The 12,125-nt window shown below is 39.8% G+C and overlaps 1 protein-coding gene across 1 annotated transcript in view; it reads left to right on the top strand.

Moving 5' to 3' along the window:
* Positions 1-8,793, top strand: part of USP7 (ubiquitin specific peptidase 7) — a 40,856-nt gene extending 32,063 nt beyond the window's left edge. The window contains exons 23-30 of the mRNA XM_008633381.2: positions 7-115; positions 209-286; positions 643-743; positions 1,337-1,436; positions 2,285-2,404; positions 3,637-3,708; positions 4,598-4,688; positions 7,409-8,793. Of these exons, the coding sequence (XP_008631603.1) occupies positions 7-115; positions 209-286; positions 643-743; positions 1,337-1,436; positions 2,285-2,404; positions 3,637-3,708; positions 4,598-4,688; positions 7,409-7,515 (778 nt within the window). The 3' untranslated portion in view covers positions 7,516-8,793. The remainder of the gene's footprint in view (positions 1-6; positions 116-208; positions 287-642; positions 744-1,336; positions 1,437-2,284; positions 2,405-3,636; positions 3,709-4,597; positions 4,689-7,408) is intronic.
* The last annotated feature ends 3,332 nt before the right edge of the window (positions 8,794-12,125 follow it).

Genomic DNA, 12,125 nt, shown 5'->3' with positions numbered 1-12,125 from the left:
CTGTAGTTATAGAGATGGTCCTGGTAATCCTCTTAGACACAATTATGAAGGTACTTTAAGAGATCTTCTGCAGTTCTTCAAGCCTAGGCAACCAAAAAAACTCTACTATCAACAGGTAAGAGTCTGTTCCTTTTATTGGGATGAGCTGTAAAAAATAATTCTGCCCTATTCAAAGTATGCCTAAAGAGGTTTTCTTTTCTTTCTTAAGCTCAAAATGAAGATAACTGATTTTGAAAACAGAAGAAGTTTTAAATGCATATGGCTAAATAGCCAGTTTAGGGAAGAGGTGAGTGAAGCCATTACACACTTGCTGTCATTCCTGTGTCAGAGCTGGTATGACTGTGGTTATGGGTCACACACTCTACCCCTGAGTAACACAAAATTAGAACAAGGTTATGCATAATGTAAAAAAAAAAAAAAAAAATCTAACAACAGCAAAAAACACCTAAAGACCATGTAAGAGAAAAAATGTAAGAGAAAATTAGATCTGTTAACAAAAGTTTTGAAGATAACGTAGGTGTTGACTTTAGTTATCTTTTCAAGATGAGTGTTTAAGGACAACAATCTGATGTGTTCTGTGCTGTCACGTGGTTGTTTACATTTTCAGATTCTCTAATGATTTTTGTGTTTCAAATCCCACAGGAAATAACAGTATATCCAGATAAGCATGGGTGTGTGCGGGATCTGTTAGAAGAATGTAAAAAAGTTGTAGAACTCTCTGAAAAAGGTTCAGGGAAATTAAGGTAAAGCTGCATGACTATGATGTCTTCTATGTGATCATGTAAATTTTATGCTGCAAAGTATCTGTAGAATTTAAAATACTGTAAAAACCATTATTAACAGATTAAATGTAATATTGTGTTAAAAGCTTCTAGATTCCCACTGTTAAGAGTTCTTAACTATAAATATAGGTTTTTACACCGTTATTTATTTTGTATTTAATAAAGTTACATCCTTGAGTTTCATCAATTGCATTTGTTAGTCACAACTTAATAATTGTTTAAAATCAAAGAATTTCATGCTATTCACTTCTCAGGAGTTACAGGAGTTAAAAGTGAGGTCATTTAAAGAGGATATATAAAATAATCTCCACTAGAAACCTCTATTTTGTAATGGCACATCCTGGCTTTTTGTCATGAGCCAGAAATAGTGTAACCTCTTGTGGCTTTACTGCTTAATTTTTACTAAAGATTGAATTTAAAATTTTACAAATACAATAGCAGCATCAGTTTACATTCCACACTAATCTGTCTCAAGGTTTGAGAAAGACATGTTGCATCGATTATTTTTTTTTTTAGTTCACTTCTTTAAAATGCTTTTCCTGCTTATCTTTAAGGCTGCTAGAAATTGTAAGTTACAAAATAATCGGTGTCCATCAGGAGGATGAGCTGTTAGAGTGTTTGTCACCTGCAACAAGTCGAACGTTTCGAATAGAGGTAAATTGTGCTTGTCTTTAAACAGCTTTAAAACTTAACTTTGAGAGAAGAAACCCTCTCAAGTGGTAATTTTCTGGATGTTGATTTTCAAGTACTGTGATGTTTGTACTAAGATTGCATGATAATATTACATGTATTTTTAAAGATAATGCTTTTAAGAAAATCGTCACTTGTTCCATCTGCTTCCCTATAATGGTTTCATTCTTTCATTTTTATGTATGTTTTTTATAACAATACATGAAGACTTTGCAAGTGCCTGTCCATAGGACATTTAATGTCTTAGCAATAATTCCAAGGTTTGTTTGAGAGTTCATGGTAGAAATGTTTATCCTTAGAACCCCCTTTTGTACCCTTATATTCTAGAAGGCTTTGTTTCCTTTTCTGTTACATTTGAGGTTCTTAAGGCAAATTTGATACTTACTGTGTGATTTTTTTTTTTTCCCTAAACATCTTGTTCAGATCTGCTAACTTGCCTCAAAGATCAGAAATCCAAAAAAAAGTTTCCAGTGTAAACTGTAATGAGGAGCTGACGAGAGGGCTGTGTTACAGTCAGCTAGTTCTGCACTGATAGAAGATTTCTTGTCAAAAAAGCCATTCAGGGAAGCCAGGAGAGTGTTTCCTGAGTAGGGAAAACTGAAGTGCTGTCATGCCAGGGATGAGGGACTCTGGTAAAAGACTCTGTCAGACATGGGTCTTCTAAATGTTTTTGAATGGAATTGTTTTAGATCAGTAACAGTACATCAATAATGCTTTCAGTTTCTTAATAACTGGAAAAATAACTTAAAAGCTTTAGTTTCTTTTTGTGGAAGTTTAGCTGATTGGAGTCACAATTCTCTGTCTGGATCTAGGAAATTCCTCTGGACCAGGTAGATATAGATAAAGAAAATGAGATGCTAATCACAGTGGCACATTTCCACAAAGAGGTTTTCGGGACATTTGGAATTCCATTCTTGCTGAGGATACACCAGGTGCAGTATGCCTCCCTTTTTCTCTCTGTGGGATTATACTGATGATGTTTTCTTTAGTACTGTCAAAGAAATGCATTAGTGTAAGAAGTGTGTAGGAAAATAAAGCTCTTGTATCAAAGGTTGTGCCCCATCTGTGCCTTTTTATGGTTAAATCACTTCGCAGCTCAGTTCCTTTTGCATATCTGCATTGTTCAGTGTTTCAGTGAGCCTGTGCAATACCTAGAAAGCAGGCATTTGGCATCAGCTGTCAAATCAGTACTACCCCCTTCCCCTGACCCTGCAGAATCCCCCAACAAACCCAGAACCCCATTTCTAATAGTGCTTGAGTAACTGCAGTGCAGAGTTGTTGGCAAAAGTGGCCCAGCCATGGTTGCTCTCACTGAGACGTGATTATGGAAAATGGGTTTGCTTTCTCCAGCACTTTCTGAGATGACTTTGCATTTCATCCCTTCTGTAATTTGATGTGCTTTATCTTCTAGGGCTGAAAGTTAGTACAAGAACAAAAGCTAATTTTGAAAGCTTAATTTAAATTCTCAAGTTTTTCTGTGGTGCTGCTCCAGCTGAATGTCACCCTGATTCTCTTAATGTCAAAGTGTATTTGTGGGAGCAGCTAGCCATTTGCTTCTAAACTTTTTCTGGTTGATGTATGTTACCTTGTGTGAAAATTAGCTACTTTTAAAAATATGGGAATGAGAAATATGTCCATCTCTCTCTGCTTCTAAAGCTCTAAAATTAGAATTTTACTAATTTTCATACTTTCGATCAAAGAGTAAAGCCTGTGATTTTTGGTGGAAAATATTTGTTCTGCATTTCCTTGTTGTGACAGTTAATGTATATTATTCATCTTTAAGTTGATGGTATTTGTCACTTTTTTGGGCAGTTTACATAGACAGGGAGCAGAATATGGGGTTTTTTTCCAAATTTCTATTTTGCTGCTAATTTTCTAACTTTGCTGCTTAACTTTAACCTGACTTGCACATATTCAGTGGCAGTGCCTGGCCAATTTATGGGGCAGTTTGCATAATGGTGAATCAATAAGACTTCTAAAGTTCCTGAATTTAGAGCAAGTTGCCTGCTGTTACTCCATATTGTAGAGAATGATGTTGACACTTGTGTAATTTTTGAGAGATTGAGGCAGTGTTTTTCAATGAAGCTTAAAGCAGGAAATACTAACAGCTTCCCTTTTTTTTCCTAGATTTTTTTGACATTAAAAATCTTGTTGTAATTACTAGGGTGAACACTTCAGAGAGGTTATGAAGCGGATTCAGACAATGCTGGACATACAAGAAAAAGAATTTGAAAAGGTAATTTCAATTCGGGAGAGTTTTTATTGCTGACTGTAAACCCTAAATGAGTTTATTTTAATAAGTTGGAATAGCACAGACTTGGGATAAGTGTAGATTTTGTGTGATAGAGCAGCTTCCTGACTGAAATAATGCTTTTTCTAGGACTAATTAGGTAGGATGAGTAGGATCACTATTTCTGTATTGCACCAAGAGAGATACTTGGTGAAACATTAAAGTAACCCAGAAAAATGTAGCTGGTGTGGGACCTTTAGGAGCGTGACTCAGTCAGGCTGTGCCGGGTTTTTTAGTTGCAATTTTTAAACTCCCACGGGTGAGAATTCTGCCCTGTTCTGGACACTGTGTTCTAGAGTATTTCCACTATGATTGTGAAGGCTTTTCTTTTCTTGCATGTAATCAGAATGTTTCATTTTGTAACTTGTGGAGGTCACCTCTGTGCAGTTTTTTGAGAAGAGTGCTCCTGTGCACCATCCTTCAGGTGGTAGAAAGCTGTAGATGCCCTGTCAGCCTTTTGTTCCCTGGGCTAACCAAAACCCATTTCCCGGAGGTTCCTGTACACCAGCTTCCCCCCCAGTCCTCTCACGGTCTCACTGGACTGTTGCTGCACTTGCTGCAGTTTGTTGCCCGGTCTTTTTTCCCTGGAGGGCCTGAACCTGAACGCGGTATTCCAGGATGTGGGTCCATGATTTCCCAAGCATTTATTTTGTCCCATTATCCAGGTTGTTGGTGAGGGTTTTAAACAGGTTTGGCCTTTTTCAGCCCCTGAAGAGTACTACTTATAACCAGCTGCAAGTTAGACTGGGAACTTAGGCTTGAGGACTTTTTTTTAAATTTTTTTAATGTTGTATCCTACCACTTGGTTTTTGTGGTTTTTTTTTTCTTTTCATAGTTTAAATTTGCCATTGTAATGATGGGCCGACACCAGTATCTCAACGAAGATGAGTATGAAGTGAACTTGAAAGATTTTGAGTCCCAACCTGGTAAGTTGTTAGACAACCTCACTATTCTTTTGGCCTGCTGAAGTTGCTCTCCCAGTTGTTACTTGTTTATCCTTAACTCAGGATGCAGGAAGTTTGTTCTTTTTACATGACATACGTTAGATGTAGTGACTGAGCACACTGAGCAGTGTTACATGTATGTGTTAGTTCCAGAGTATGTATTTTATAGGCATATAGATAAATAATCTGTTTCCTTTTGAGTTAAAAGCATTCATTGCATTTGAATGACCAAATGGGTCCAGTATCAGTATAACACACTTTGCAGCATCAGTTTCACCTTACCTTTATTGTCCATCTACTCCCTTGCATGTTTGGTTCTCATGGAAAGACAATTCTTGTTCATTCTCGATCTCCTCAATGAATCTGAAGATTCTAGCAAGAACATTAAATATCTCAATAAGATGCTGTTAGATTTTTTTTTTTCACAAGAGATGATTCACCAAGGTACAAATGTGGCTCCATTCTAAATTTGTCTCTGGATAGGCTGCCAGCTTGTTAACTTGACTGATATTTAAACCTCTATTTTCTTAGACATTTACACATGGGAGAAACCAGGTTAGTCCTTCAGGAGTTCCACCACTGGAGTGTTTTCATAGTCATAGAATGGTTTAGGCCTTAAAGACCATCCCATTCCACCCTCCTGCCGTGGGCAGGGACATGCCACACACTAGACCCATTGCTCAGGGCCCCATCAAACCTGGCCTTGGACACTTCCAGGCATGGGGCAGCCACAGCTTCTCTGGGCAACCTGCACCAGTGCTTCTAAATCCAATTCTCTTCTTTTCTGGGAGTTCTGTTTGGGAATGGCACCTTTGGATCTGCAGTCAGGGATCCATTGAAACCCTTGAATTCATTGGGGTTTCTTCTTCCAGCTTAGCTGATTGTTCTCTCTGTGAGTGGCACTGGCTCTCTGCAGTTCTGTTTTTCTGACAATTAGGAATTCTGGTTTTTATTGGTAGGTTCTGCTAGGGTCGAGTTTTCTCCAATTTTTCCCAGCTGTGCTCTGGATTTATGTAACAGTTGTAAAGAAATCCTGTAGCTGTCCATTTATTTCAAAACCTGCAGAGAACAGTTAGACCTGTGCTCTTGCTGGGTACCTTGCAGGAGCCTAGCAAACACAGCTTTTGTGTATGTAGCACAGGCAGGTCCATGGCTCGTGGCTTGCCAGAGCTGTGAGTGCCTGCAGCTGCACAAGTCACCTGAGAGCCCAGGAGTGTGTCACTGCAGGACCTCTTCATGCATTACTTGGGAAGGGTCTCCAGATGGTCAGCTTGGAGGTGGACATTTCTCCACAGGCAGATAAACTCTCTCTTTTGTGGTCAGAGCAGAGTCCTGATTTTATTCTGAGAGTCATCCTTCTTGGGTCAGGGAGGGAAAGGCAATAGTCTGGAATGAACTGTTGGACTTGGTGAGCAAGGCAGAGCCAGTGGTGCCAAAACAGCTTGAAAAACTAACCAGGTAACCAGGTCAAAAGCACAGAGCATGTCAGAATGTGGAAAAGGGAGAACTTGAACTGTTTGTAGGAACTGTAGGGAATGTGAGAGCAAAATGTTCTAATTTGAGAGTTCATAGAATTCACCCCTTTGATAGAATGTGCTTTGATATAATTAATTTCTACAAATACCAAATTTTAACACACACTGGAGTGATGGAAACAAAGCTGTGGCATTCCCCAGTTTGATTGGCATAGCTGACGTCAACAGTGTCCCTTTGCTTTTGCTAAGGTACACTAACTATAGCCATGACTGTGCTGGCACCAACCATGTAGGACCTAATTTCTTCCTTCAAAAACATTCACATTCTCCCACTAAGATTGGCAGTTCTCTTTTAATTCGACATTGACCATTATGTCAAACAAACAAAAAAAAAATTCAAGAAAATACATCACAAAATGCAGATGCAGGCAACCAACAAGGTCACGTGTTTTATGCTTTAGTGGTTGCAGTTGATGGCTTTGAATGTAGAATGTGCTTTCCTTGCTGGGGGCCTCTTTAGTTTCTGCCTTTATCATTGCACTTCAAAGAACATTTGATGCACTGCATTGAGGACGTCTTAAAAGAGAATTTCTCCCTTTTGCAAGAAGTATGCGGACTGTGGTTTATCATGAAAACTAGCAGTAAAATAAATAATATTGGGTTGAACAAGTGAAAAAATCTGCATGTTTTCTTTGCAATCTGAATGACTAGGGTTTTTTTTTTTCTTGGAAAATAAAGAGGAGAGTCAGTTTCATGATTTCTTAATTAGCATTATTTGCATTTTACATTAATTTAACAGATATTCCCAGTTAAACCAGATGATAGGAATAGCAGAGATTATGGCAGGTACTGTAGGTTGTCATGTTTCGATGGCAGATTCCCCCCTTTGAAACCGGCTCAGCACTCTGGTGAAAGCTGGTACTCTGATGTGCCTCTGGCCATAAAACAGCAGTTTTCCTGCTTTAGCACACCCTTCACTGCTGTAAACTCCTGTAGGAAACTGAAGAAGAGAAAAACCAGGTACCTGATGCAGAAAGAGCTGCGGAATGTGCTGTTGGAAGGAAAGCCCTGCCCTGCTGGCTGTGGGGCTGCTCTGCACTCCTCTGCCTTCCCCTGTGATTCTCAGCAAGCTGTGGACAGGGCACACAGGAGTAGGTTGTGTAATGGAAACATTTTTCCAATTTAGTCTTAAAACTTCATTATTTTTTTTTCTCTTTTCTTTTCTAGGCAACATGTCTCATCCAAGGCCATGGCTAGGGCTTGACCATTTCAATAAAGCCCCAAAGAGAAGTCGCTACACTTACCTTGAAAAAGCTATTAAAATCCATAACTGACTTACTTAACCAGATTGTCAAGGCAAGGGACAAAAATAAGTGTGTGTGTGCACCTTTTTAACAACTGTAGAACTTTGGTACACGTGCACTATATCTGAAGTCTTCAGCAAGAGGATTTGCTGCTGATGTTAATTTTATTTTGTTGAGGCTGTTCAGTTTGGCTTCTCTGTATCTATTGACTGCCCTTTTTGAGCAAAATGAAGGTGTTTTTATAAAAGCTTGGATGCCAATGAGAGTTATTTTATGGTAAACGTAATGCAAGGCAATTGTCAGCATAATGAGGGAAGAGTTTAGTAGAACAGTTGACATTGGCAAAATTATTTGTCTGTAGTACGTTTATAGATGGCATAAGCTGACTGGCTGCCCTTCCTGTGTGGTGTTCACCATCACTGCAGCTAGTAAATCTTATGTTTAGACTCACATCAGATTTATTTCCTTCAGTTATACTTTAAATGACATTTTTGTGCATTTGTAAATGCAAAAGAAAAACTCACATCATCAATAAATAGCAATCTCTACTTCATTGTGTACATTGTTGGCACTTATTCGGGATTTTTGTCTCCTCCAGCTTCATAGAATCTTTTTTAATAAACTAGTTTTCATTTAATTTAGTCAATACTTTGCATCCCGTTTTACCAAGTGGATGCCCCGAGTCCTAAAATGAGATATTTGGGTCTTTTTATTAAATTTCCAACCATTGAGAAATACCACTGCGATTGATTATGCCATCTTCTGGCAAATAGAATGACACTCAAAAGTTGGCAAAAGCAAGTGAAAAGATTATAAATATCATTAATTTAGTTACCATGGGAAGAGATGGGGAAAACACAAGAACTAGCCTTTTAGCACAGAGGGCATGCTCACTAGTGTTTAGTAAGCTGTTGACTTTGTATAAAAAAGGAGGAAAAAAAAACGAAAAAAGAAGAAAAAAAAACGAAAAAAGAAATTGTATATTTAATGAATGAACATGTACAATTTAACACTTGGAGGTTAATTTTATTGGGTGAGTCTGCAAGTGAATTTCACTGATGTTGATATTCATTGTGTGTAGTTTTATTTCAGTCCCCAGACTGCTTCCTTTTCTTTGGAGCTAATGCCAGCCGCGTGTCTAGTTTTGAGTGCAGTAAAGATAGAATCAGCAATTCACACTTAATTTTACATTCTTTTCCAGTATTTTATTTTGTTTCTGTAGCCGCAGTGTACAACTCCTCTTCCTGTATATTGCCTTTTTTTGCTGGAAAATGTTGTATGTTGAATAAAATTTTCTATAAAATTTTTTTCGATGAGTGATGACATGGACATTGAAGATTTCTCCTCTCCTTGGAAATAGAGTTTTGAGAAACATTTTCATTCATGAGATTTTGCTAAAGGTGTGGGTTTTTTTCCTTAAGTGTTGACAATTGTATAATCCTCATTGGTTGTTTTGGGGAAACTTTGTGGGGTTTTCTGTTTAATAGTTTTGGGGTTTGGAGTTTTTTTTGGGTTTTTGGTTTTTTTATGTCCTAACTAGTAACATTTGAACTTAACAAATAAAAGGTTTTCCAGGAAGGAGCCATGTACAAAAAAGACAAATGGAAAAATTATTTTACTAGTTTGTTTGTAAAGCTTGTAGTAGAGTCTTTGTGGTAGACTGGACTCTTCCTGCCTGTACAAAATTTTGTGGTCCAGATTCTCAAGTCTATTGCTATAAATGGTGTAAAGTGAAATCTGGAGTCTCTAAAGGTAAGGTCTCTTCATAGAGTAAATAGATTCCCTCCCTAGTGTGTTCCTTGTATTCATAACCAAAACAGAAGGTGCAAGTTCTAGGTATGTTTGATTCTCTTTTTAGTTTGTATCTTGCAGTGCTTTAAACTGTCTCTTATTTCCAGTCAAGGCAGACTAGTTTACTTTTTTTTTTGTTGTCTGAGTGTGTAGGTTAGCGATAGAGGGAAGTGCTTAACTGGCACGCCCTAAGTGGAGAAAGCTTTCCTTTGCTTCAAATTTCCCTCAAGCTGATGAGAATTGCACCATCCCAGTGGTGTTTTTACTGGTACTTGGATTGTCTCTACAGGCTTTCAGTAAATACCAGGATTTGTTTCCGAACTGTTCTGTGAAATAAGAGGCTCTGGTCAGCAGTAGTAAGCCCTAATTATATATAGTGTTGTTTAGACTGATATAAAATTGAGCTTGTATCTGAATGTCACTAAGTTTTCACATTAATTTATGGAATGTTGGCAGCTTTTAGGGACTATCTTAAGAAACACAATCCTTCCTATTTCAGAAGAAAAAGCCGCTAACAGATTTTGGGTGCCTTTTGGTTTTTAGATGACTGGATTTTATGTGCTTCAGTATTTGTGCTATTCCCACACTAGTTTGGTGAAGTCCATACTTTGGGGCATTCCATATGCAGTTTTCAATGACTGAAGGATTTTCTGAAAAAAAATTTTTTGGAGCACAAGTAACTTGTTGTTCAAATATGGAAATACACCTATGAAGAGGAGGACAGGAGGGTTTCTCAGGTGCAGTATGTTTGTTTAGTTCATTTAAAAAAATTTACAAGAATACGGTCTTCAAAACTGCCATGAATTTCATTTCTTTATTCAGATTTTGGAGTTATCTGGATAATAGACAGTGAATGCATTAAATTAAGGTAATGGTAATATAAGTGTTAAGCAATAAGGATGTAATTTCATGGTACACAGCATCAGAGCAACATGTTGTTAACAGCCCATCCGAATTCTCCCTACGAAAATAGCGAGCGTTGTTCCTGTAGATTTATATAGTGCCTTTTATCCTAAAGGAGTCCAAAGCATTCTGTGAAATCTGAGCAGATCACACCAGTGACATAGTTGCTGCCTAGAGAGTGACAGCCAGCCCCAGCCCCCTTCAGCCGCCCAGGCTGGCATAGCGACCCCGACCAGGCAGTGCTGCCGCAGGACGCGCCAGGGCCCGGCCGTGGCCTTCCCGCAGGACGAGCAGAGCGAGTGCCTCCCGCATCCCGGATCTACCTCAGCTGCTGCCCTCCGGAGCTCCGTGCCAGCATTCCCGAGCCAGCGCCCCCGCCCGGCCTCTGGAGCTCGGACCCGCCCGGCCGTGGGCGCTGCGCTGGCTGCGGGCGGCAGCGCCCACATCGGAGCCACGCTGGGGGGTTGCTGTTTGATATCCTCTGTGAGAAATCATTTTCTGTAGGAACTGTACATATTGTAAATAAAATAGCCTAGGGTAAACACTGCATTGGTGTCTTGGCCCTTCATTTTGGAGAGGATTGGGAGTTACAGCCTGTGGGTCGCTCAGAACTCAGGGAGATTTTGGTTAGATCAGGTAGATGAAGTTTGCAAAATTCAGCCAAATTGTGTGTCAGGAATGGCATTAGTAATATAAGGTGTGCTGGCCAGAAGGTAAATTCTGACTTGTATGTCAGCTTCCACATTTTGAGCCTTTGTTTTTCCTGTAACATTTTGGTATTGAGGTGCAGAGTGTCGCTGTTTGATGTGAGAGCAGTGAGTGTTCATTTATTGTTGGCTGTTAAACCTGCGTGGTCTTTGAGGTCAGAAAAAGGGGGCAGTGTTCACATGTGATATGTCCTAATCCAGCTCCAAATCTGTATTCAACTTAATTTCTGTCCCAGGTGATGTTGAAGTTAGCTGTATACCAAGCACAGCAGGGAATTAAATTTGCTATGGCTGGAAGCCTTTATTTTTTATTAAACACTTGTGTAAACTATTGTACCTGTAAATAGTGGTGTAAAAATGTCCTAACGACTTGTGTTAAATACCTCCTGCACATCTCAAGTCATATATTTATATAATTCCTTTGCTGTGTGCATATTCATGTGGATTTGGGTTTTGCACCTTTCCTGATGAATGTCACTGACTTGGTGCGTTATTTACCACTAATTAACAGCAAATCTTGTGGTTTCACAGCCAGATTTTAAAATGGAGAAAAATCTTAGCATCCTAAAACAATGTGTGAATTGGTAAAGCCTGTTGTGCTGCCATCTGTGTGGCTGCCTTCGATCCTTGTGCGTTTCTGTTCCATTAGGTCACAGTGGGTTGGGTGACCAGAGGAGGGCGAGTCACTGACCTTGGTACGGAGGAGTGAAAGCTGGGGCAGCTGCTCTGGGAGTGGCCTGGGTGTTGAGGGGGCTGGGGAGTGCTGGCTCTGAGTTTCATGTAGGGCCAAGGAAATGGTGGTTTAAGTTTTTACTTACATTGATTATGTTTTTTCACGTTTCACAGTCTGAAGACTGGGGTTTCTATAGTCTGAAGGCTGCAGTTCCGTGTTGAAGCAAAAATCAGTGCATATGGCCAGCCTAGCTTAACTAAACTATGGGATCAGCTCAGCAGGGGCAGTTTGTCCAATCTAAACCGTGGGATCAGCTCAGTAGGGGCAGTTTGTGATGCTGGCTTAGGATGGCAGGGTCGGTGGGCAGTGCCGTTTCTGGAGCTCATTTCTACGGCCGCCTTCAACCCCACAGTGTCCAACAGCCAGGACCTGCCCTCGCTGTGTCGCAGTGCCAGCCGCCGGAGGAGCTGCTGGGGGCTCTGGCCTGGGCTCTGCCCGCTGTCCCTGACCCTTCCCGGTGTCCCTGACCCTTCCCGCTGTCGCTGACCCTTCCCGCTGTCGCTGAC

The sequence above is a fragment of the Corvus brachyrhynchos genome, unplaced genomic scaffold (genome assembly GCF_000691975.1).
Source record: "Corvus brachyrhynchos isolate BGI_N302 unplaced genomic scaffold, ASM69197v1 scaffold5, whole genome shotgun sequence".
Lineage (NCBI taxonomy): Eukaryota > Metazoa > Chordata > Aves > Passeriformes > Corvidae > Corvus > Corvus brachyrhynchos.
Note: the sequence above shows the minus strand (reverse complement) of the source record. Positions and strands in the feature narration are given on the sequence as shown.